Source organism: Mesocricetus auratus, unplaced genomic scaffold (genome assembly GCF_017639785.1).
Source record: "Mesocricetus auratus isolate SY011 unplaced genomic scaffold, BCM_Maur_2.0 Super-Scaffold_100008, whole genome shotgun sequence".
Lineage (NCBI taxonomy): Eukaryota > Metazoa > Chordata > Mammalia > Rodentia > Cricetidae > Mesocricetus > Mesocricetus auratus.
The window spans coordinates 47,668,456-47,695,314 of record NW_024429192.1 but is presented as its reverse complement, the minus strand read 5'-3'; the positions used below and the strand labels follow the sequence as shown (position 1 = coordinate 47,695,314).

Below are 26,859 nucleotides of genomic sequence, written 5' to 3'. Positions count from 1 at the left end.
TTGAGTCCTCTTCTCTCTGGAGGTCGGTTTTTTGTTTGTTTGTTTTTTGCTTTTATTGACCTCGTCTGCAGATATCATTAGCTGCCAAACTCTGATTAATGTTAGGATAACATTTCAGCAGTAAGTAGAGTGATGTAACATACAAGACAGTTCTGGCTAACTTTACAGGTAACAGTGGGCAGATTTCCTAAGGAAAGTTCATGGTAAGAGGATCCTGATGGCTAGCAGGACTTAAAGCAGGCTCAACAGTCACCTTAGTCAGGTTTTCCTGTCCCCCGGGACTCTTGATTTGCTGTGTAGATACTGAGTTTCCATTTATTTGGGAAGTACATTGAAAGTATTTGTTGCAAAATAAGTAAGATACATTGTAATCATCCCACTTTCTGAAACAAACCGAGAGTTGTACACGACAGCTGTGTCAAGCATGTCACACCAAAGGCCCACCAGCCACATGTGACCCAGAATAACCTTGTATGCTGTCCAACACAAAATTGAAAGCCTATTTAATCCCTTAGGTTTTGTTTGTTTTCTCTCTCTTTCAATCTGATTGTGTGGCTCTCAAGGGTGAACCGTAGAAATGACAAGGCTGTGTCACCATTTCCAAAAATTGGGCACCTAGTCTAAGCAGTATGACTTAGATTCTCCGGATACTTAAAAGTAGTTTTGTAGCCGGGCATAGGTGGCGCATACTTTTAATCCCAGCACTCAGTAGGCAGAGGCAGTCGGATCTCTGTGAGTTCAAAGCCAGCCTGTTCTACAAGAGTGAGTTCCAGGACAGCCTCCAAAGCCACAGAGAAACCCTGCCTCAAAAAACAACAAAAACAAAAAAAGTAAGTTTTGTGGGTCTGGGCATGGATGAAACTTAGGGCATTTTCTGATACAAAAGCATTTCCTTGCAGTGTAGTGAAGGCCAGTTAGAATAGCTATTTTCTGGCTTAGTTGTCTATGGAACATCTCAAAAGTAAAAAAAAAAATCATAGATTTTACAGTCAGCGGGTTGTGCATGGAACACTAAGAAAACACTGCTTAACTCAGGTTGGAAGAAATGCTTCCACAGGTAGCAAGCTCAGAACCACTGCCTTTAAACTCAGGTCTTAATGCTGTCTCACATCGTTCCTTCCTGTGGTCAAGGTCTGCGGTTCCGAAGCTGGACTTATAATCACCTTGTTTCATTTGCCAGACATCACCTTTAGTCTGGAGGGAGGTAAGTTGTGGGTATACCTCTGAAAGCTCTCCAGGCAGCCAGGACTGAAAATTAACTTAAGCTTGGCACAATGTCCAGACTGTTCTGCTTGTATTTCAGGGTTTTCTATGGCAAACCTTCAGTTGTGTATTCAACTGTTGCCCTAAAGCTTTCCCGGTGAACCTTTGGACCTCCTCACTCCCACAGATAATACAATTTAGAACCCTGCTGTTGCTAACATGGATGTTTCTCAGGTTATGGATCCCTACTCCCCTCCCTATCAGCAATATCTGGGGTAGAGTCTAAGTAACTGTGTGACAGACCCCTTAAATAATGTACTCTTTGGTGTATACATACACATACACCTTGATCATATGTATGTGTTGGTGTTGGGTTTCTCTTTGCTCCTAGGCTTACCATGAATTTGCAACAATCCTTGTGCCTTTATCTTTCAAGTGTTGGGATTACAGGTGTGTACCATCATACTTGGCACCAACAGAAGTTTTAGTTTTTTATTACATTTATTGAGAAAGAGAGAGAGGAAGGGAAGTGTGGGGGGGGCTTGTATTCGACACAGTATATATCTAGGGCTCAGAGAATAACTTGAGAGTCACTTCTCTTTTCTGCTGTGTGGGACTGGACTCAGGTTGTCAGACTTGGCAGCCAACAATTTTTGTTTTGGTTTCCAGGTCAGGGTTTCTCTGTGTGGCTCTTGCTCTATAAGCCAGGCTGGTCTTGAACTCTGAGATCTGCCTGCCTCTGCCTCCTTGGTGCTGGGACTAAAGGCACGTGCCAACACCTGGCTAGCAACAAAAATTTAAAAATTTTAATTACACTTTTTAGTGAGGGTTTATTCAGAGAAATTACCCTAATTTTTGTTTATTTATTTCAACATTGCTTTGTTTGGTTTGGTTTTTTTTCCAGACAGTATTTCTCTGTGTAGCCCTGGCTGTCCTGGAACTCACTCTGTAGACCAAGCTGGCCTCAAACTCATAGAGCTTTGCCTGCCTGCCTCTGCCTCCTGAGTGCTTGATAAGAGTGTGCATCATCACCGCTCAGCCATTTTTAAAATTGAAATAGAATTTATTCACTTTCTCCTCCCTTTTCCTCCCTCCAGCCCTTCCCAGCTTCCTTCCCTCAAACCCTTCCCATGTTCCCTCTACTCTCAAGTTGATCACCTTTTTCTTTAGTATTGCTTTTTACATACATATATGTGTTCATAAGTATCTGTATGCACAAGTATATTTAAATACAACCTTCTGCGTCTGTTTTTGCTGGTGGTGTCTGTCACTACTCTGCATTGAATAACCGGTTACTAAATGGGGGCGTGAGGCTAATTCTCCTCCCGACAGTCATTAGTTGCCTGTAGTTCTCTGCCAGGTATGAGAACATGTTGAACTTTCCTCCCTTCTACACTAGCATGTCCATTGGTCTTGCCATTGTTCTGAACTTGTTTACGCACCCATTTCTAGGAGAGACTGTTCCATAGCAGACTCAGGTGTTCTGGCTCTTACAGTCTTTCCTACCTCCCTTCCATGATGTGCCTGAACCAGATGCAGAAGCCGTGATGTAGATGTGTCACTGGGCTGGACTCCCCACCATCTGTTGTCCTCTGCATTGTGTCCAGTTTTGGGCTTTTGTGATGGTCTCCATTGTTGTAAAGAGATGTGTCTTTGATGAGGGGTGTCAGCTACACTTAAAGGTGACTCCCACATCTTGGCCTTTTTTGTGGTACGCTGTCTTTGAAATTTCATACTACATGTTGTTTAAAAGACTCCCTTTGTACTGATAGTATGGATTTATTTAACATTTATACTTGTTTCTTTCTTTTACAATTCAATGACAAAGGCATTTTGTTTTGTGGCTTAGAACACACTTGGACTCATTACAGCTATGGTTTTAGGTTTGATTCCTGTTGTTTCTTAGCAGTGTCCTTCACTGGTATTCAGTTACTGCAGGCAATGTGTGGATGCAAAGGTTTGTTGTTGCTGGTGGTGGCTTTTGTTGTATTTTGTTTTGTTTTGTAAGCAGCCTTGGCTATCCCAGAACTCCCTATGTAGACCAGGCTGGTCTCAAGTTCTTGAGACCCATCTGCCTCTGCCTCCGAGTGCTGGGATCATGGTTGTATCCACCATGTCCTGTTTTCAGGTGGGGTTTTTTTTCTCCCTGATATTTGTCTGATTTTTTTTCAGCAGGTTGTTTATTTTCTTTTTCGTGGTCCCCAGTTTGCTTGCATTTATTTCTGTGTTAGGACTTAACAGATTGCCACAGATTGTTTATCTGACTGCCAGCTTTCAGGGCCTCTGTGTTCAAGGGCATGATCCTCTTGTATTCCTAGATGCAATGTGGCAGAGCTAGAACATTCCAACCATGGGAACTGTGTCCTCTAACACCAAATTTGTTATTAACAGACACTAAAAAAAGTGTTAAATGTGACTGCTGTATTTTATTATATATACATCTTTAACAAAAGTTAATTTGACAATGGGCAGTGGTGGTGCACACCTTCAATCTCAGCATTCAGGAGGCTTGAGACCAACCTGATCCATGAGCTAGTTTGAGGACATACAAAGCCACACAAAGAAACCCTGTCTTGGAGAAAAAAAAACTAAAACAAAACAACAAAAAAAAAGGTTGATTAGACATTAGTTGATTTTGCTACTACATATTGTCTTAACTTCAGTTATGGATTTTTCATAGTGATAGACCCCTTAAATGTGTAGTCTTCCATATAGACATATACCTTGAGCATTTTTCTCTGAGCTTGTTATCCATAAAATATTTGTGAAACTCTTGCTAAGAGGAAAACTGTTAACTGTTCAATTGGATAATTTTTCTTTTTCTCATTAAATTTTCCATGTGGGTACAATTGTGCTATTTCAGAGGGCCAGATCTTTTAATTAGATCAGTAGGGCATGATAAGTTGCTCCTATTAATGTGCTAATACTGTGTTTTTTAATTCAGTTCATCAAGTATTTATTGAGTACTTAGATTTGCCTAACACCATAGGTGCTAAAGAGAATATTGAAATAGTAAATAGTGACATCAGCTATAAGAGAATTTGGAGAGGACTGGGGAACATCAGGTAATTAATTAAGGAGCTCATTGCAGCATTTGTTGGCTGCCAAATTAACCTGTGATTAATAATGATGATGATGATGATAATAATAATAATATAAATAAAGATTCATCATATTCTTTTGCCTGTTGTGTGGCTGATTGAGGAGCCCCAGACCTCTTTACCTCCCAGTTAATGAAGGCATCCTTGGACACTTGGTGAGAGAATTCTCATGTTAGCTGCTGTAATTTCTTAAATAGCAAAAGCCACAGAGAAGGTGGAGAAAAGAACAAAAGATGTTGTCACTGAGAAAGGTACCACATGCAGGGCCAATTTCTTTTTAGTTATTAGCAGCAGAATTTGACTTGGGCTAATATAAGCAGAAAGTGGAGAATTATAGATTTATGCTGTAAGCTCACAGAACCAAAAGAAAACAATAGTGAAGCCTTGGTAAGATTAGGAAATGATAGTCCACAGGGCTAAGTCAGCCCCAGACAGCTTTCCTTCTTGTGAAGAGATTCTTAGCTGTTAGCCCTGCCCCACTGGGATGTCAGTTCACGTTTGAAGGCCTGTTGGAATCCAAGAGTAGGGTGGAGAAGCTCTTCAAAGGAGACACAGGATATTGCTGCCTGGCGGCCCGGGCTGCAGGTGTTTTCTACAGACGGGCTGTATTTGGCAGGGTGAAGCCTCTGGTGAGCTTGGTGTACGCAGATTTTAGATTGAAAGTCAGTGCTAGCTGAAGAGTGAATGGAAAGTAAGGAAGAGAGGAGAGCAAGTGTAAGTTAGTTGTTCAAGAAACCTGATGATCAGAGAAGAAGAAGACATTGGGCCAAGAAATCATTGAAGCCTTCAAATGGAGAGAAATGAATAAGGATGTATTTTAACGGAAAAGCACTAGTAGGGTAAGGGAAAGTAAATTATCAAAGAGAAATGAAGTAACAGATTACCAAGTAGTGAGGGTGGTGGAGTCCAGAGTACAGGAAGAGGGTTGGTGTTAGCTAGAAATGCTAGGAAGCTTTGTCAGTGAAGACAGACTTGCCTTGGATTTTGAAGGATTGGTAGGATCTGGACAAGTCACAAATGGGTAAAAAGGTCATTTCAGTGAGAGAATAGCATGAACTTAGGAAAAAATGAGCTTACTGGTAAAGAGACCAGGAAGAGCAAATCTAAGTAGGTTAGGATGGAGAGAAAATGGCATGAGCAGCTACTTACCCATGCTCCTCTGTGTTGTGCCAGGTGGATGTGGGTGGGTGAGACTGAAAGCCAGGACCCAGAGTTGAGATGTGATGCAATAGTTGTTAGGCAAGAGTACAGTTGTCCTTTGGTATTCGTGTAGACTTTGTTCCAGGATCCTTCCACAGGTACAAAAATTTAAGTATCCTTTAGGGGGCTAGACATATGGCTGAGTGATTAACAGTACACACTGTTCTTTCAGTAGCATCAAGTTTGGTTCCTAGCACCCATGTACAGTAGATCACAACCACTTGTAACTCCATTTCTAGGAAACCTGACACCCCAGGCCTTCTGAAGCACCTGGGCTCAGGTCTACATACTCTGCCCCACAGATACACATAATTAAAAAAATTAAATACATCTTTGAAAGTCTCACAATGGCATAGTGTTTTTATAACTTACACACATCTTCCTATATACTTTGCATTGCTTGTAGATTATTTGCAATACTTTATACAACTTGAATGCTGTAAAAATTCAGTCATACACTGTGAAGATGTGATACAGTCTGAGAACTATGTGAAAGTGATTTCATTATTATGTGGACATCATGTAGTGCACTCTTAGACTAGAGGTATATAGCCTGTTACATCTGAAGGTCATGCTGCAGTCTGTTCTCCCAGGCTACAACTATCTACCACATTATTGTCATGAATATTATAGACAGTCATAACATGGTGGTCCTTATGTGTATAAATATATGCAAACATCGACAAGATACAGTAAAATAAGAGGTAATAGAAATCTTCAACTCCATTACAGTGTTGGGGGACCACTATTGAATATGTGAGCTATGAATAAACATCATTATGCAATGCATGGTTATATCTATTAGTGCTGGATTTTTTTGTTTGCTTATTTTGTTTTTCCAAGAAAGGGTCTCTTTATGTAGCCCTGAATGTCCTGGAACTAGCTCTGTAGACCAGGCTGGCCTCAAACTCGCCGAGATCCACCTGCCTCTGCCCTGAGTGCTGGGATTAAAGTCATGCACCACTACTGCCCAGCAAGTGCTGTATTTCTCTTGAGGTTTTATTTTGTGGACAGGGTCTTGGTATGTAGCCCAGGCTATCCTCACACTTTTTATGCTCCTGCCTCAGTGTTTCAAGTTCTGAGAATACACACATGCTACCATACTGTATTGTATTTTAGAAAATAGTATCAAGGCTCAGAGGTTAAGAGCACTTGCTGCTCTTCAGACATCCTGAGTTCAAATCCCAGCAACCACATGGTGGCTTACAACCATCTATAGTGAGATCTAATGCCCTCTTCTAGTGTGCAGGCATACATGCAGATAGAGCACTCATATACAGAAAAAAGAAAAAAGAAAATAATAACATGGGGAAAATCAGTACATATGTTCAGTATAGCTAAAAATTTCTCACAATACTTTTGGTTCAAGAATTATTGGATTAGCCAGGCGGTGGTGGCACAGACCTTTAATCCCAGCACTACCTTTAATACCAGCACTTGGAAGGCAGAGGCAGGCGGATCTTTGTGAATTCGAGGCCAGCCTGGTCTACAAGAGCTAGTTCCAGGACAGGCTCCAAAGCCACAGAGAAACCTCAGAAAACCAAGAAAGAAAGAAAGAAAAAAAAAGAACTATTGGATTAATGGATATGGAACTCTGTATGCAGAGGGCTGATCCTACTGCAAATTCCGGAACATGAGCATGATGAAGTTTGGTAAATTAGAAGGAAAAGTTAGTGGAATGTAGGGGTGGGTATAAAATCCATGAGGAGCAGGAAGGGGATTGAAAGAAGATGTGTAAAAGGAGCCTAGGCTAACATGGTAATGAACAGGGAAAAGTAAATGGGGTAAAGATAATAGCTCATGGTAACGAGGTCTAAGTTTGTTGTTTTGAGATTAGAATCAGGTTAATTCTAATCTCAATTGATAAAATTGAGTCTTTGAATGAAGTAAATCTCTTACAAGGTGAGGCAGTATGATCTAAATAGGCTTCTTCATTTGTTTTGAATGTTCTGATGAGAACTTTGCCTGTCCACAAATGGAGAGAAAGATGAAAGTTGAAAGGAAGCTTTATTTTATATGAATAATGGCTTTAGCCAGAAAAAATACCAGAAACCTTTTCTGGAAGAAAACAAACATAAAAGAGGATAATGAGTTAGGAATTCCAATGAGAAAGAGGGAAGGATTCCTACTAGAAAAGAGGACATGTAAGTGAGAAGAGCAAGACAACACAGGAGTGGGACTTCAGGAAGATCTTTGATTTGATGAAATTAGTCCCTGGACTCCAAGGAAGTATTTCTATTGGCAAGAGCAATCCAGAAGCAAACAGTCAGAAGGGAAGTTCTGTGAAGTGAAATAAAGTAGATGGATACACAGAGAAAGCAGATTTCTTGTGAAGAAAATCTTTACATTTTAGAAGCAAAAGGGCGAATTTGGAGGAGGCAATAAATTGCTGCTGAGGGAGAAGCTGAGAACTGAGAATTTAGCTCTGGGGAGTTACAGGGGTAAAAGATACATGGACATGGAAACTATCCAGTGCAGGGACTCCCAGCACCTGCCTTCTAGTGGGGCTCAGGGGAGAAAGAGGTAGCTAACTTCCTGAGCTCCTGCTGTGAAATGGTGCTTCGCTGTGCCTGCTAACTGCACCATGTGTGGTCACTGGTGTCTTCTGGGGGTTGCTGGGACTCTCCTGACTTTAAGCATGAGGATGCTGAAAGTGAGTGCTTGCTTCAAAACTGTAAGGCAAATGCCAGCCTTGAGATTTGATGAACTGTAGAGCTCACTCACTGATGTGGGTGAAGGATACGTGGAGAATGCATGATAGCAGTTGTATTAGTGAATGCAATGATTCTAACTTAGAGCCATTTGTGAGTTGTTTTTCTTACTGAGTGCTTGTATGAACACACGTAAGCAACATTGTGTACATGCATCTGAAGGCCTACGAATGACATGGGGTCTTATCTGCAGTTGTACTCCACTGTTTGTTTGCAGCAGGACCTCTCTTCCAACCTGGAGATCTACTTGTTGCTCTCTTTCTAGTGCTGAGGGTCCATGGGCTTTGCTTCTTATGTGGGTGTTAGAGACCAGAACTCAGATCTTCATGCTTGAAGTCAAGCACTTAATTGACTGAGCTGTCTCCCCAGCCATTTGTTTCTTTGATTTTTGTTTCTTAGTTATGTGTATCTTTGTGTACATGAAGGCCAGGTGAAGGTGTTGGATTCCCCAGAGCTAGAGTTACAGGCCGTTGTGAACTACCAGATTTGGGTGCTAGGAACTGAACTGAAGTCTAACAGTTAGCCATCCCTTCACTTTAGGTTGTTTCTTTTGATGAGGTCTCCCTATATTGTTTAGGCTGACTTTGAACTCTTGGGCCTACAGTGTTGTCCCCCTCAACTCCCTGAGTAGCCGGGTTAAACCTTTTTTTGCATTTATTTATTTATTGTGTGTGTGTTTACGTGTGCAAACCATGGTGCACATATGGGAGGTCAGAGGACAGCCTGCAGAAATAGATGCTGTCCTAGCATTTGGGTTCCAGGAATTGAACTCAGATCGTTAGGCTTGGTGTCAAGCTCTTTCACCCATGGAGCCAGCCTTCCATTCAACAAATACTATTTAGTAACCACTATATGTCTAACCTGTCAGTGTATCAGAACACATCCAGGTACATACTTCAAGTGCACTGTAGCTCCTTAGCTGATCTCTGGATGTGGATCTTGATGATTTTGGTGATTATTCCAGCCTTAAGGAGTCATGATAGACTGAGATTGCTGAACCCAACTTCATAATTGGACTCCCTCTTTTGTACAGATGCACTCCCAGGCACTCCACTCAGTAACTAGGTTGCTGTTGTATATTGTGGGTTGGTTTGAAACTTTTTTTTTTTAACTCAGGCTATTCTTGAGCTCACAGTCCTTGTGTGCTATGATTCAAGAGGCACATGTACATACAAGCCAGACATATGTAAACAAAAGAGAATGCACACTAATATAACGAAGTACATGTATGCACATGGCAGGCATATGTGGAACAATAGAGAATGCACAGTAACACTGTTACCATAAAGCTTAACTTCAGGCAACAAACATATATTTCTAAAATATTTACTATGACTTTGTTTCTAAGGAACTCACCGCATATGTAACAAAAATATGTATAGTGGCTACAAGAAATAGCAGTGTTCTTCCCATCCTATACAATGATGTGTAAACACACACCATTTAAAACAGTTTCATATAAAATAACGTTAGTTCATGAGGATACTATACCAGAGCCAGTGTGACTTAAATAACAAGAATTGTTTTGTCATAGCTCTTGGCTAGTGGCCCACAGTCCAAGTGTCTTCAGAGTGGGTTTCTGATGCTTAACTTGTAAGCTGGGCTTTTTTCTGTCTTTACAGCATTGTCCCTCTGTCTGCATTGTCTGTTTCCTAATGTCTTAATAAAATGGCACCAGCCATATGAATTACAGTACACTGCACTATGACCCCACTTAACTACCATTTAAAGGGCTCCCTTCCTTCCTCCCCTGCTCCCTCCCTCCCTCCCTCCCTCCCTTCCTCTCTTCCTTCCTTCCTTTTCTGTTTTTTGTTGTGTTTTTTTGAGACAAGGTCTCAGCTATATATCCCTGGCTAACCCGACACTCACAGAGATCCCCCTGCATCTGTCTGATGAATGCTGGGATTCAAGGTGGCTATCAACTTGCTTGGCAGGGCTCTATTTCTTGGGTAGGGGATATTGTCTAGCTCTCTGTAGATAAATACATTATATCGGGAAACTTTGCTACAGCAAAGAAGCAGATATGGGGTTTAGGGGTGTAGCTCAGTGTAGACAGATTTTTCTTTAGGCCACCAGCTCATGGAGTCTTATTGTTAATTATGAAAGCTTGGCCTTAGCTTAGGCTTGTCGCATTAGCTCTTGTAATTTAAATTAACCCATATCTTTTCATCTGTACTCTATTATATGGCCTGGTTACCTTTATTTTGTACTGCCTATTCTGCTTTCTCAACGGCTGGCTGGCAACCCTTTCTTCCTCCCAGAGTGTTATGTCTGGAAGTCCCTGCTATACCTCCTGCCTAGCTATTGGCTATTTAGCTTTTATTAAACTGATCATAGTAGTACATCTTCATATAGTATAAAGGAATATTTCACAACAGTTGAATGTTTAGTGTGTTGGACCCTGTGTTTGAACTCTAGGAAAAAAGTTTCAGATGGTTCAACACAGTACCATGGCATTTAATTAGTGTCCTTTTGATGAGTCTTTCAGGTGTTTTCTTCTCAAAATAATTCAATGACACTGTAGTGAATATCCTTGAATAAATGTGTTATTTGTAAATATGTGAATATACCTGTAGGGTAAGATTCTTGGGGTGGCTGCATCAAAGAGGAGATAATGTGTTTCTGTGGATCACTTGGGTGCTGATCAAGGGGGAGTTGGCCTGGGCTCCATGCTGTAAGCTTTCCTGTCAGGGGCAGGGCTGTCTCAGTAGAAAGGACTGGTTCTGTGAGACCAGAGGCACTGAAGTTGGAGTCAGAGAGAGTGTGAGTGTGTATCCACATCAAGGGAGCTGTACCCAGATATCGTGAAGAGGGTAATTATGATCAATAAAGAGATTTACTGTCAGTGAAGCATGCTTTATGCTATTTGAACTTTTTTTTTCTTTTGAGACAGGGTATTACTGTGTAGCTCTAGTTGTCCTGGAACTCACTATGTTGGCTAGGCTGATCTCATGCTTAAAAGATCTGCCCACTTCTGACTCTTGTGTGCTGGGTGAGATTGAAGACATACTGCCACTTCTGGTCTTACTGCTTGAATTTTATGTGACCTCTTCTTTCAACGTGACAGCTACTACTATGCACACAAATAATTGCTTGCACATATGTGAGAAAATGTCTGGAATTGATACCACCAGGCGGTTAAAAGTAGAGGGGCATTGGCACTTCATAAGACGGCTGTCTTGTTTAAAAATTTGTCAAGAATCAGACAGTATTTTTACTGAATAAATATCGCACCTGAATTTTTAAAAAAGCCTTCAGTTTAGTTCTCTTTGAGTTTAGTTATGAAGTAAGTTTTGTGTTAAAAGTATTGTAGTTTACAGTGATGAGATCAGGAAAAGCTGAAATATGTCATTCTGTTTACAGCGGTTGTCCCTGAAGAGTGGAGCTGTATATCAAAGAAACTTTCACTCTATACATTTCTTTATACTTTGACAATAGTGTTTTTGTGCTAAGGACTTGCTTGTGTAGTTTTTTTTTAAATAAAAGCTTAAAAGTGTACCGAGGAAATTAATGCTTCTGGCTTATTTCTTTTTCTCAGATACATGTTAACTGAGATTTAACATGAAAGGCAGTTCTAGTTTGGGGGCAGGAGTTCATTATTCCAAGTTCTTGTAACACGTGTCATAGCTGCTCAACTTTGACATTAGCATCAAACATGATGGGGATGGTGATATGAATGAGGGGAAGCAGCCACCAGACGCTGTTGAAATATGTAAGACAGACAGCAGTTATAGGAAGCAGAAAACAGCCTGACACATCAGCAGTTCTTGTGTTTCCTCTGGGATGTAGAAAGCAGCTGCTGGAAACAGGTGGAGACAAAGGATGCTTTTGGTGTGACAAGCACCACTGTTCTGCACCTGCAACTGGACAGAAATGTTATGCTCTACAGAACACTGTCTTGACCAGTGATATCACCCATTGAAGATGAAGCCATGTTGGTTTACACAAATATACATAATGGAGTTTGTCCCATGTCAAAGTCTCTTAAGCATTTTAGGGCCAGAGTGTATCCTGGCCATGAAGCAATACATGAATCTATGTCAAAAGACTTCTAAATGGAATGAATTGAACCATGTGAAATTAGTAAAAGCACATTCCAGGAAAAAGTTATTTTTTAACTCAAAATGCTAATGCTGGAGAAGACAACTGTGAATAAGCACAGAGGGCTGAGTTAGCCAAGCATTAAGCAGGATGGTGAGTTAGAGCATGTGTCCATGTTCTATCACACCTTTGAGTATTTGGTAAAATGGAGAAATGCATGTGTTGAATGTAACGAAGAGTTCCGATTGGCTTATGGGCCACTGTTTGTGAAAAACTAGATGCAAAAAGGAAGAAAACTTGCGGAAGGATCCACAGGGATTGTGTTGGAAGATACAGTAGAGAACAGTTTGAATGTTTAAACATTTCTTTGTTTACGAATATATATATTATTTTTACTATAAGAAAAAACTAGAACAAGGTGATCAAAGTAAGTAGAGCTCATTTTTGTTATAGAGCAAATAATTTAATTCAAACCAGAGATTTAAGTTTAGTTGTCCCATAATTTCCATGAGTTCACTCTCATCTAGTAGGGTAAAGTGACTTTGTCTTCTTCTGAGGCTTATACTTCAGAAGAATAAGGGGAGGCAGGAGTAGGTACAAGAGAGGGTATTGGGAAATTAATATGACTAAAGTATGTTATATGCATGTGTCATAATGAAACCTACTGCTTCATACAGTTAATATATACTAATAAAGTCTTAAAGAGATAGAAGTTATTAAAAAACTGTATATGTAATCACTCCACAAAACATTTAAAAATAAGTATAAAACATCTTAGAATGGACTAAACAATAGCAAACCAGAATTAAATAGTAGAGGCTGAAAAGATTAAGTAAGGTATCATAACCTTTATTCAGTCATTCTTTTTTTAAGATTTATTTATTTATTATGAATATAACATTCTGCCTCCATTTATGTCTGCAGGCCAGAAGAGGGCACCAGATCTCATTATGGATGGTTGTGAGCCACCATGTGGTTGCTGGGAATTGAACTCTCGACCTCTGGAAGAGCAGTCTGTGCTCTTAACCTCTGATCCATCTCTCCAGCCCCATTCTTTTTTTTTTTTTTTTTTTTTTTTTTTTGTGAGACCGGGTCTCTCTACATAGCTCTGGTTACTCTAGAACTTGCTATGTAGACCAAGCTGGCCTTGAACTCACAGAGATTCACCTGCATTTACCTCCCTGGTGCTGACATTACAGGCTTGCACCAGTACATTCAGCTTACTTATCTTAAAGATTTATCTTTATCCTATGTGTATAAGTGTTTTGCCTGCATGCATGTGCACCTTATGCATGCAGTGCCCACAGAAGCCAGAGGAGGGCATTGGATACCCTGGAACTGTTTGCTTTGGTTTTTGGTGAGACAGGCTTTATGATAGATCAACCCTTAATTTACTAGCCAGACTGGCCTCAAACCTACAGCAGTCCTCCTTTCTCGCCTTCTCTAGTGTTGACCAGCAGGCAAGTGTGACCACAGCAGGCTCACTTTCCCTCCCCCCTCCCCTTCCTTCTGCTGTCCTCCCTTCTTCTCCCCCTCCTTTCCTTTCTATTATTTATTCACTTACTTTGAAGTTTTGTTTGTTTGGTTTTGCTTTTCAAGACAGAACTCTCTGTGTAGTCCTGGCTGTCCTGGAACTCTTTGTAGACCAAGCTGGCCTTAAACTAAGAGATCCATCTGCCCCTGCCTTCCAAGGGTTAGGGCTAAAGGCAGGCACCACCACCACCAGCCCTTTCTATAACTTGTTCTCATTTCTTCTTTGGGAGACCATGATGGAGGTGGAGGTCAGAGAAGGTCAGGATACAAGTCAGCAGTCTCTTCCACCAAGTAGGACCTGGGGGTCCAACTCAGAACTCAGGTGATGAGCGCCTTCACCTGCTGAGCCCCCAACTCTCCCTCCCTCTGCCCTCTCACTTTCTTTTCCTTTTTGGACAGGGCAGAACTGTTTGGTCTCTTGATCCTCCTACTTCTTCAGTCTCCCTAATGTTGGAATGACAGGCATGTACCACTGTATCTAGAAGTTTCTCTCTCTCTTTCTGTGTGTGTGTGTGTGTGTGTGTGTGTGTGTGTGTGTGTGTGTGTGTGTGTGTGTATGTCATTACATTTTTTTTATTAGGGACACACCTGTGGAGGTCTGAGATAATTGCAGGAGTCATTTGTCTTCTTCTACCACGTGGGCCCTCGGATAGCTCTCAGGCTCTCGTGTCTGGAGGCAAGCGCCTTTGTCCACCATTTCACTAGCCCGTTTCTCTTTTTTATGTTATCATTGAAGCATGAAAGCTCCTACTTTTAATGAAGTTTTTTTTTTAATCACTTGTGCTTTTAATAGTTTTGTAGTATTGTTACATTGACTTAAACATTAAAAAAATATTGTATTTTATTTAATCCCAGCACTCAGGAGGCAGAGAGGCCAACCTGGTCTACAGAGCAAGTGCCAGGATAGGCTCTAAAGCTACACAGAGAAAACCCTGTCTCGAAACCCCCCCCAAAAAATTAAATTACATGCTCATGTATGTATCTATGTATGAGTATATGCCTATGGATGCAGTACCCACTGAGGCCAGAAGAGCATCTTGTATGGAGTTAGAGTTACACCTGTGAACTGCCTGAGACGGGTGCTGGGAACTGAACTAGGGTCCTCAGCAAGAGCCTTAGGTGTTCTCACCTGTTGAGTCATCTCTTCATCCTCATTCTGCATGTGAATGTCCGGGTGCCCAGCTTCTCTTGGTCAAAGTCTGCTCTTTCCCTCTTTGAGTGGTCCTGGCTGCCCCGTCAGGATCAGCTGGTCTCAGATGTAAAGGTTTGCTTCTGTTTGTTGTTACCATTCCATTTTGCCTGCTCTCTTTGTAGTCAGCTTTGAAACTGAACTTTTCAGCTTTGTTCATCTTCCCAGTGTTACTTTCAAACTGTGTCAGTACTAGAATTCCAGTTTCAAATTCTAATACATTTAAAGCAAATGATTCGAATATTTTGTTGTATGAAAAAACTAAATCAGGCTGCTTCTGTGTTACATGGCTTTGGGTTGATGCTTTTGCTCTCTAAGTTTTCTAGCCTGATGTGTTAGTGCATACCTGTAATCCTAGCATTTGGGAGGCTGAGGTTGGGACACCAGTTCAAGACCATACTAGGCTATGTAGTAGGTTTGTTGGCAGCCTGTGCCCTTGCTCAGCCTAGATATGGGGGGAGGGACTTGGTCCTGACTTAAAGTAATATTCCAGACTTTGACTCCTCATGGGAGGCCTTATCTTCTCGGCGAAGTGGATGGAAGAGGGGTTGGGGGAAGAAGGGAAGGGGAGAGCAGGAGGAGAGGGAGTGGGACTGGGATTGGTATATAAATCGAGAAAAGACGGTTTTAAAATAAAAAAATATATAAAAATAAAATAAATAAATAAATAAATAAAATATATAAAAGAGACTCTCAAAAAAAAAGAGAGAAAAGAGAGAAAAAGATTACTGACGTATCATTAGTATACCTCATTCACTCACTCACTGTCCACTCCATTGGTTTTAGTATGTTCACAGTGTTGTATATCATTGTCACAGTCAAAATTTTGAAACATTTTAATCACCCAGAAAAGAAACTCCAGAACCACTAGTTGTTTCAGGGAACCTGGCATATGACAACCGGCCACCAAAGGCAACAAGTGCAGAGATTGACTGGCCAAGGAAAACTACAGGCAAATCCAGGATTTCACAAAATGCAATTTATTAGTGATGTGGGGAGAGGACCCTGCCTTGGGCAGCAACAAAACAGGAAGATCCTGCTACCCTCACAGGCAGGAGGGATGGGTTCAGGACACTAAGCTGAACTAAGATATGCAAAGGTAGCCTGCCACCTACTAGAGTGTACCTGGGCTTTCTTTTAGAAATTAATATGTCATTTGCTAGTTAGGAAACTGTCCAGATACACTGACCAGCACAAAATGCTCAGCTGACTATCTAGTGGCTGTCTATCCTTATGGTGTTTGTAGTTTGTGCCAGTGACACTTAGTAGACAGCATGGCAGTCCATGAACAGAAAAATGGATAACAGCTAGTGTTATAGGTTCATACACAGTTATAGGTTCACCCTATAAAAAGGAGCAGACTCCTGGGAGAAGGTATATAATTTGCACTAAGCTGAGTGTAAGCTTGCCACAAGAGAATTCCAGCTAATATATCTATATAAAGTTCAGAAGAGGAAACAGGACAGTGATTACTTCTGAAACTGGGAAGGGATTGGCTAGAAAAAGCTAGAAAAGAACTTTGATGATAAAATCTGAAGTTTATTGCAGATGGGGTAACAGAAGTGTGCCCATCTGTCTGCCCCAATAATAGGTTTCTCTCCCGACACAGTAAGCCAGATCAAGCAAAACTGAAAAAGTAAAAAAACCTATTTATTTGAGCAAAGCAACTCCTGGGTGAGTTCTCCAGACCCAGAGATCAAGGCTGGAGAAGTCACATGCCTGAGCTAAAACAGGGAGCTTAAATAGGTTGTAGGCAAGGGCTGATGATTTGTCTGCCACAAGCTGGGTTTGTGCCCAAGGATAGTCAAAAACTGAATGCTTTAGGTGGGGACTTGGGCATCTGACAACTTTTGGGGAGGAGCTGCCTTATGCCACCAAGAATGCAGAACTAGGCTTTTTTGGTGCCTTCTCTTTGTTGGAGATTCTCTGAGAGGGTGGGTTTTGAAGAGTCAGGAATGGGGCTTTCTGTATCAAGCAGGAGTAAGCTGGAGGTTGCAATGGAACAAATGGTGTACTTACAATGTTTGAAATTTGTGTGTGAGTTTTACCTCAAGGGGAAAAAAGGTCCTATACAATATGATTTGAATCAGAAGATCTAAGGACCACCATGTGAGAACCACTGAGCTTGACAGCTTTCCTAATAATTGTTTCTTTCCACACAGATGTAATAACTCATAGATTATTAATATAATATTTTAGCATTTATCTTTAAAAATTCATGGCACTTTAACTATTTTAAGGAGTATATTTATTTAGTCACATAAATATTGTATTAAAAATGCCACTTGGGCTGTATGTGTAACTCGGTGTTTTAAGGTCCTGAGTTATTTAACCTCAGTGCCAACAAGAGAAGAAAAGCTATGTCTTCATTAGTAGGTTAATTGGTGGGTAGACAAAGATTTATAATGCAGTTCTTTCGTCTGGCTATTTTGGAGGGTAGAGAGATGGCTCTGTCAGTAAAATGCTTGCCATGTGTGCATGAGGACCTGGGTTCACATCTGCAGCACCCATGGAAAGCTAGCCATGCAGCACATGCCTGTGATGCCATTGCTGAGGAGGAAGGGACAGGAGTACCCCTGGGGCCCTGCGTGTCAGCAGTTTCACCAAATCACTGACCCTGAGGTTTAGTTTCTGTCTTAAAAACAAGATGAGTGAGGAAAGCACCCAACACCAACCTCTGACCTCTACTTCTCCTTGGCAGGAGCTCACTGTGTAACCCTGCTGACCTGGGATTCATGATCCTCCTGCCTCAACCTCCTCAGTGCTATGATTATGTCCATGTGCCACCATACCAAAGATTTTGTATTCTGTTCTTCTGAAGTTATTTGTTGGATCCAGATTTTGTGTGTATGTGAACTCCATGGCTTTTTTTTAAAGTATAGAATCATGTTATCTACAAATAAGAATAATTTAACTTCTTCCTTTCTAATCTTCATTCCTTTTATATCTTTCTATATGCATGTACACATATATGTCTGATGTACATATGTATGTGACCTCATGTGTGTGCATGTGGACATGCACATTTACCTGTGCCTGCACATATGAAGACCAGAAGCTGACCTTGAGTATCTTCCTCCATCACTTGTGACCTCATTTTAATTTCAGTTCGTTTTGTTTTGTTTTCTTGAGACAGGGTTCCTCTGTAACAACCCTAGCTGTCCTGGAACTTGCCTTGTAGACCAGGCTGTCCTCAAACTCACAGAGATCCACCTGCCTCTGCCTTCTGAGTATTGGGATCAAAGGTGTGTGCTACCGTGCCCAACTCTATTTTAATTTTTAAAAGATAAGTAAAAAGTTTCTGCTCCCCATAAGCCTCTCTACCAATGCAATCCAAATCAGATTAAATCAAACCAAATTAGAAAAACCCCAGGTTTAATGGATACAATGCTCCCAAATGATTTTCAAGCACCCCAGAGAGGGTGCTGTTTTCTTGGGGGCAATTTAAATAACCTCTGGGAGTAGTCTTGAGCATCTCTGAGGGGGGAACCCTATTTGGCGGGCTTTCTGGCATGGGGCAGGGTTTGGAGAGAGAGAGATGAGGGAGGGGTATTGAGGTGGAACTTCCACCAGAACACTAAGGTCTCTCACTGAGCCTGGAGCTTGTGGTTTTTGGCTGGACTTGGACCCGAGAGCCTCTGGGCTCTCCTGTCTCCATCCATCCAGGCTGGGATTTAAGGCATGAGCTGCTATCCCAGCTTTTCTCATGTGGATGCTGAGGATCTGAGCTCGGCTCCTTATGTTTGCACTGTAGGCACTTTGCCCACTGAGCTACTTCCCCAGCCCTAGTTTTAAGTTTTTTGAAGCCTCCATATTGGTTTCCATAGTGGCTACGGTAGCATATACTCCCTCTAATAGCATTTCCACTAAAATCAGGAACAGCAAGAGGGTCTGCTTTCTTTACTCTTATTTGGTATAGTTCTCAAAGTCTCAGCTAGAACAAGAAGACAAGATAGAAAGCTATGAAAGGGACAATCAGTTGGAGAGCCATAGAGGAAGTCACCTGGAATCCTCTGTGACCTCCACAGGTGGGTGCACTTACACGCATATGTGCACACACACATACACACAAACACACAAGAAAAGAAAACCCTAAAAATAAAATTTCCATAATGTATGACCCATTCTTGGTAAATATCATTCCTGGGCATAACCCCAAAGGAATATATATACTATTATTATAGAGACACTTGCCCATCCATGTTTATTGTTGCTCTCTTCACAATAGCAAGGAAATAGAATCATCCTAGATAGCCATCAACACATGAATGGGTATTGTAATATACACACACGATAGAATTTTATCCAGTTGTAAAGAAAAATGAAGTTATGAAATGTGCAGGAAATGAATGGAACTATAAAACATCTTAGGTAAATTAAACCTAGGCCCAGAAACATAAGTCCCATGCGTTCTCTCTCACCTGTGGACTCACAGACATGAAACCCACAGATAGAAAGCACTGGTATCCTATGGACACTCTTTGCTATCTGTGCTTGGAAAACATTACCCTAAAGTAGAGCTAAGTTTCTCAGACTTTCTGAGCATAGAGAAAGAGAAGAAAGGATAGGAGAAAGGGATAGCATCCAAGAAGATTTAGGGTCCTAGGCCTTCCGACATCACTTGTCAGTCTGAGATGAAGCTGTAAAATGCTGTTGCATCCACAGCACACAGGCCTTCAGCCTGTCTCCCTAGCTCTGAGCAAGTTTTCAGTTACTCCTGCAAAAAAGAATGGGGCACGTGATGGCTTAGCACGTAAGTGCTTCTGTGGAAGCAAGAGGACCAGAGTTGGGATCTCCAAACCCCACAAATGCCAGGTGAACCTGTTGGCTTACCTGTAATTCCAGCCTCTGGAGGTGGAGGTAGGGTCCCCAGAACAAACTGCCTTTGGAGGCTAGCCTTGTTGACAGCAAACTCTGAGGTTGACTGAGAGTTACTGCCTCAGAAAGAATAAAGACAACTGGCATCGCCCACGGATGTCCACATGCCTTCCCTTGCCTGTAAGACCCCTCTCCCTGTATTTAGGTAACATGGGTTACCCACTGGAAAAAGACTTTTGGGAGTAAGTACATTCACCTGTGCTCCAGTGGTGGGGAGCGGTCAGGATTATCCTTCATGCCTCTCAAACTGGCCTGCATGTCATCAGTTTCCAGCTTCATCTCGTGGATACCTGGTGCCTATAAACACTCATTGGTTTTTCTTTTCTGTAGTAAGAAGAAAACAGAATTTATAGAGACCATCTTCTGGCAGAAGATGATAGATTTGAACCAGAAAGAGGAGGAGTTGGAAGCCAGGAATCCAGAGTGAAGAAACTCTGCGAGCCTTTGGGTAAGAAAGGGGAAGGGTTGTGTGTGTTTACGTGCTGACTGCCCCACACTGCTGTTATCCACAGTGAGTGCCTGTCTGGAAGGAGAAGGTGGAACAGGAACAGGCAGCTGAGATGTGTTGTTTTTGAAAACACATCATAATGTCATAATGCTTCTTTGTGTGGTGTGTATGTGCATCTATGACATGTGTGGGGATTCAGTTCCTCCTTCTACTGTGTGGATCTCGGGATGGAACTCAGGGCTTCAGGCTTGGGGGCACTTTTACCCACTGAGCCATCTTGCTAGCCCCGGAGATGAGTTTCGACTACACATTCTTCACGGGCCGTATCAGTACTTCCTGCATTCCCTCCTTTCGAGGGCTGGTGCTTGCTCTGAATCCCCTTGTAAATATTCAGGGCTAACATTTCTTGGACCCTTATTGCTTCCAGGCACCACGGTGTTGTGCTGTCCTTGCATTTTTCCTTCTTGGTTCCAAAGCCCACAGCCAAACAGCTAGGGAATGGCACAATCAGATCTTAAACTCCTGCTTTCTGATCTTATTACCTCCTTTCCTTTCCAGAAGAAAAAGGGGGAGTCACACTTGTACCTCCTCCCCGGTAGCCCAACAGGCACCCCAGCTTCACAGCCTCTTTTGGAAGGTTAGTTGCCAGTTACTGAGAGTTAAGCATTAACATTTTCATTATCAAACTCTGGAAAAATCAGAGAGGACTGAAAGAAATCACCAGCAATATTGCTTGCTTTGCATACTTGTACTTCATGTCCTAATGTTTCTGCCTCCAGACTTTTCCATTTATGTGTATATTTCTTTATAGGACATCTGTTTTTAGCTGGGTAGTAGTGTATGCACATAATCCCAACACTAAGGAAACAGAGCCAGGAGGATTACACGTTTTTGAGACCATCCCTGAACTATACAAGGAGATCTTGTCTCAAAATAGAGGGGTGGGGGATCGAGGAAGGAAGAGGAAAACCCACTGTCTTCATATTGACTTTTCACACCCACATGCAGTGAGTCTCCTTTGCTAATGAGACTCCCAGAGTGGGAAGGTGAAGAAAGCTCACCATGGTTTACGTCTTCTGCTTATGATAGTGTTGTCCTTGGTTGTTTCTGGAGAGTGATCTGGCAGTGTGTCCTTAAGTTCTTGCTGGTCAAGTGTTTTACCAGTGAGATCTTACTGTGAAGCCCAGGCTAGTCTGCCACTTGCCATGCAGTCCAGGCTGGCCCTAATCTCAACCTCTCTAGTACTGAGATTTCGACCATATATATATTGTTTTAAACCTTTTAATCTATAACATATGGTCAAGTGTTTTTCTGTTTCTGTTTGTTTGTTTAGCTTTTTGGTATTAAAATCAAATTGCCGTTTGAGTTCTCCAAACTCTAGAATGACTAAATGTCTTGGTGTAACTGTCCTTTTATCCCTTTTGTAGGTTCCTATCACTGTCACCATGCCAGAAATAACAGAGCATGAGACGCCTACAAAAAAGCAGCACAGGTGTGTATCCACAGCCCCAAATAATATCATGTAGGCAGGTAAGAAACAGTTCCCAGTTTGCTAAACAGTCCTTAGTGAACTTGCATTTGGATGCCTAGAAAATGATTAATCTCCAAAATATGTGTGGATGGTGCCGGGCGGTGGTGGCGCACGCCTTTAATCCCAGCACTTGGGAGGCAGAGGCAGGCAAATCTCTGAGTTCGAGGCCGGGCTGGATCGACAGCCTCCAAAACAATATAGAGAAACCCTGTCTCGTAAAAACCAAAAAAAAAAAAAAAAAAAAAAAAAAAATGTGTGGATGGATAGAAATAGATTTACTGAAAGAAATGCATGGCTAAAATTTACCTGTGCTTTTCTCAGTAGTGTGACTAGTAAGAATGGTCATCAGCAATTGAGACTTATCAATCATAGCGGCTCACAGAGACTGAACAGGCAGGTTGCATCAGACCTACCCTCTGCTTATGTGTGACTGTTGTGTAGTTTGACCTTCTTGTGGGACTCCTAGTGGTGGGAGCAGGGGCTGTCTCTGACTCTGTCAGTGTTTGGAATCCTATTCTTATACTGGGTTGTATGGCCCAGCTTTGGTATGAAGGGAGGTGCCTAGTCCTGTTTCAACTTGATGTGCCATGTTCAGTTGATGCCATGGAAGAACTGTCCCTTTCTGAATAGAAAGGGGGGAGGAGTGGATGGGGTGGGCAGAGGGGAGGAAGCAGGGGAAACTGTGGTTGGGTTGTAAAGAAATTATAATAATAATAATTAAAAAGTTATATCAAATCTATATTACATGTTTGCTTTCTAAGGACATTTTCACTGGCATCCAGAAACATTTAGATTGTGTTTAATTTGTAACATTATAATACATTAATGACAATATACATATCATTACTTTCATTTTCTTATAACCCCCTCCTGAGTTTCTAGCATTTTAGGCAATGTCTGCCTAGAATTGTGTGACCACTGTTTTTAGTTAGGTTATAATTACTATATTCTCTTTCCTTACCAAATAGCTCCTGGTGAAAGCTAATATGTTGGGTAATTATGCAAAAAAGAGAAAGTCAGTGTCTTTAGTAGAAATTTTAAGAAACAGTAAGAGTTTGGATAGCCTGAGACTTGGATGCAGTTGTCGCTGTAAGTGCTGCTGCTACCACGTCCCCCGGTGGGAATGCACAGCCGCACTGCCTTGTTGCTCCCGTCTTGTCCCCACTCCAGCCTGCAGTGTCACACGCCTCCCGGCACATCCACAGTTACATGCCATTCTCAATGTGAAGGTTCTCAGTGATTGATTCTGTCCTCACATGTGATTCCTGGGAATCATCGATAGAGAATTATTCTGACTTCCTGAAATTATATCTATGGAATTTATTTGGAAGTATCTGCATTAAGGTTCTCGTGCCTTAATGTGATCTAGTTTTCTTTTCTTCAGTGGCTCTTTATTGCTGCAGCAAAGACAGTTTCATAAAATTTATTTTTATGGTTATGGAAATATTCTTTTTTTATTACCTTCATGTTACCTGTCTATGCACTTCTGTTTCAGAAAGAAAAACCGGGAGACACACAATGCAGGTGCGTACCACATGATATAGAATATTGGGGTGCTAGTATTGGAAGTTTTACTCAGGACATTGGGAGAATAAAAGTTATAGAGGGCAGCTCCCTGAGGAAGAAAGAGATGAACCATGGGCTCTTTGCATGTGGCAGTCTTCCTTCTGAGATAGTCTCTCTGGAGAGCAGGCTGGCCTGGAACTCACTCACAGAGATCCACCTGCCTCCACCTCCTGAGTGCTGGCATTATAGGCTTGTGCCACTACACCTGGTGCATGTGGACAATCCTAAGTTGTACAAACTTATAGAAACAAATGTACAGAATCAATACGATCTCATCTCTAATGTTAGAAGTACAGACCAACCTCGGGTAAGAGTACAATGTTAATTGTGTATCCATTTTCACTTTGACACATTGTGTAACATTTCATTTTTAATCAGGGACTGCATTCTGCTTTCAGAAAAAAATTTAATTGCTTTCTGTTAATCTATATCTGTGACTTTGCTATATATAGATGATCTTTGGGGAGAGTTTATTCAGGAAGATACATTGAACACTGGTGGAATGAGTTTATCTCCTTTGAAATCTCCTTAGATAACAGCAAGTACTATCATTAGAAAATTAATAAAGCAAACCACACTTAAAAGCCTAGCAATCAGTTAATAGAAAGGAGGACTTTAAGAGATAGCCAAGAGTTTTGTGTGTGTGTGTGTGTGTGTGTGTGTGTGTGTGTGTGTGTGTGTGTGTGTGTAGGTGCCCACAGTGGTTTAGATCCCCTGGGAGCTGGAGTTACAGGTGGTTGTGAGCCATCTAAAGTGGGTGCTAAGAACTGGATCTGGTCCTCTGGAAGAACAATAAATGATACCAACTGCTGAGCCATTTCCAGTGCTTAGGCATGTTCTTACTTTCAGCATCTTATAGAAATTATTTAGACGAACTCTTGTGTACTCTTACTTGTTTTAGAGTTTTAGTATGTCAGTCAGTCTGGAACATTTTTGGCAGTTGACATGTTTTCAGTTGCCCTGTGTCCTAATTTCATTTCTGTTGCCATGATAAAATATCCTGGCCAAAAGTAACATAGTGAAAGAACAAATTTATTTATTTGGATTACAGTTCCAAGTTACTGTCCATCACTGAGGGAAACTCAAGGCAGGAACTCAAGCAGCTAGTAATATTGCAGTCAAGGTCAAGAGCAAGGAAACAATAAATACATCCTTGTTTGCTTTCATTTACCTTTCTTCTCTCTTATACCTGTCAGGACCTCTGCCTAGGGAATGGAGTCACCCACAATGGACTAGTTTTACTATATCAATTTGTAATTAAGACAGCCCCCCAAAGATAAAACCATAAGACAACCTGATATAGAAAATTATGCATTAAAATTTTCTCTTCCTAGGTTATGTTATGCTATGTTAAGTTGATGTTAAAACTAGCTGGTACTCCCTGTTTCTTAGATAGAAAAGATCCTACATGGCCTGAGTGGCTATCCCAGAAATTATAGAAAACCAAGCCAATGCCTTTTCTTACCTATTTTGAGACATAACGAACAGTTGCTTCTATTCCAGAAAGGCCTAGTCATCCTAAACTAGGTGTTTTAAGGTTCTTAAAATTTAAAGGAAGGTCTCATTTGCCAAAAGAGAGGCAGCTTTTTGGTAACAAATTAGTGGTTTCTTTAGATGTGGCTATTGGGCTGTTGTGATGGCTCAGTAGGTGAACTGGCTTGTGTTTCATAACTGAAGCAGACATGATGGGAAGAGAGAACTGACTCCAACAAGTCATCATCTGACCCCCACGTACTCACACGTGTGTACACATACATGTACACACACTAAAATAAATAAATAATACACGCAACAAGATTTGAAAAATAAATTTGTTACAATAAATCTTGTTGTTAGTTGTTTTTTATTCTTATTATTCTTTACTCTTTTGGGGAACCCGCCACCCAGCTCCCAAATAAATCACATAGAGGCTTACTCTTAATTATAAATTCCCAGCCTTAGCTTAGCTTGTTTCTAGACAGCTTTTCTGAACTTAAATTATTCCATCTATCTTTTGCCTCTGGACTTTTTGTTTGTTTGTTTGTTTTTGTTTGTTTTTGGAGACAGGGTTTCTCTGTATTGTTTTGGAGGCTGTCCTGGAACTCGCTCTGTAGACCAGGCTGGCCTCAAACTCACAGAGATCCGCCTGCCTCTGCCTCCCGAGTGCTGGGATTAAAGGCGTGTACCACCAACACCCAGCACCTCTGGGCTTTTATATTTCACTATTTCTGTATACCTTACTTTCCCTCTTTTTTTAAATTTATTTATTACATATACAGTGTTCTGCCTACATGCCAGAAGAGGACACCAGATTTAATTGTAGATGGTTGTGAGCCACCTTGTGGTTGCTGGGAATTGAACTCTAGGACCTCTGGAAGAGCAGTCAGTGCTCTTAACCTCTGAGCCATCTCTTCAGCCCTTACTTTCACTCTTATTCCCTAGCTATCTCCTTTCCTTGTTCCCTCATTCCTTCTTTTCTTATTTCTTCTTCTATTTATTCTCTCTGCCTGCCAGCCCTGCCTATCCTTTCTCCTGTCTCACTATTGACCATTCAGCTCTTTATTAGACCATCAGGGAGTTAAATGCAGCATAAAAGAATGCAACATATCTTTGCATCATTAAAACAAATGTTCCATAACATAAATAAATGTAACACATCTTAATATTCCACAACAAAATCTCTACTAGTTATTTGAACTATAGTGTAAAGATGGCCTAATAATACTCATTTTTAAACATTTAAATGTAATTATTATTCATGGGTTTCTTTAAAAGTACATTTATTTCATAACATTTGACTTTAAAATGTTACATGATTAGAAACCTTCTGTACAACCTTACTTGTAAATGATTTGTGGCTCAGGGTTCAACTTCTTTTCCATGTCCATGCAAAGCAGGTGCTCTGCCACTGAGCTACAGACCCCTAGCCTCTTCTGTACATGTTTTTTATTAATAGTTCCTTTGCCCTGGGAAATTGGGCACTTTGACCAAGTAGTATAAGGGTTGATAATGTGTTTTTCCTCTTTCTAGTGGAGAGGCACAGAAAGAAGAAAATCAATGCTGGGATAAACAGAATAGGAGAACTGATCCCGTGTTCCCCTGCTCTGAAACAGGTAGGCGCCCCTCAGCCTCTGAAACAGGTAGTCTCCCCAACCCCCTCCTCCAAAATAAGTAGATACCCACTGTATCCTGCTCTCTGCTTGTCAGTAGTCAGTACTCTCAATTATTTTGTTTTCTAGAATGGTTATTTTTGTTCTGTCATTATCAAGGGGGAGGGAGGTTTCAAGGTGATAGCTTTATATTTTCATTCATTTAATTTTCCCATATACTTTATTTTTTTCTTGTGTTTCTAATAATCTCCTAGTGCAGTTTTCTACATGGTCAAATGTGCCATGTGATTGCCAGACTCTTGTTCCTTTTCCAATGAATTGCTAAGGTAGCTCCGTGATTAGATTGATATGATCTACTATGTTTCTTAA

At 41.2% G+C, this 26,859-nt stretch overlaps 1 protein-coding gene across 2 annotated transcripts in view; it reads left to right on the top strand.

Moving 5' to 3' along the window:
* The window catches only part of Usf3 (upstream transcription factor family member 3), a 47,170-nt gene that overhangs the window by 832 nt on the left and 19,479 nt on the right, over positions 1-26,859 (top strand). The window contains exons 2-6 of one of the 2 annotated variants that reach the window (XM_040750793.1): positions 20,187-20,304; positions 20,863-20,941; positions 21,732-21,796; positions 23,331-23,359; positions 26,411-26,493. In XM_040750793.1, the coding sequence (XP_040606727.1) occupies positions 21,750-21,796; positions 23,331-23,359; positions 26,411-26,493 (159 nt within the window). In that variant the 5' untranslated portion in view covers positions 20,187-20,304; positions 20,863-20,941; positions 21,732-21,749. The remainder of the gene's footprint in view (positions 1-20,186; positions 20,305-20,862; positions 20,942-21,731; positions 21,797-23,330; positions 23,360-26,410; positions 26,494-26,859) is intronic. The other variant, XM_040750792.1, reaches the window with a different exon arrangement.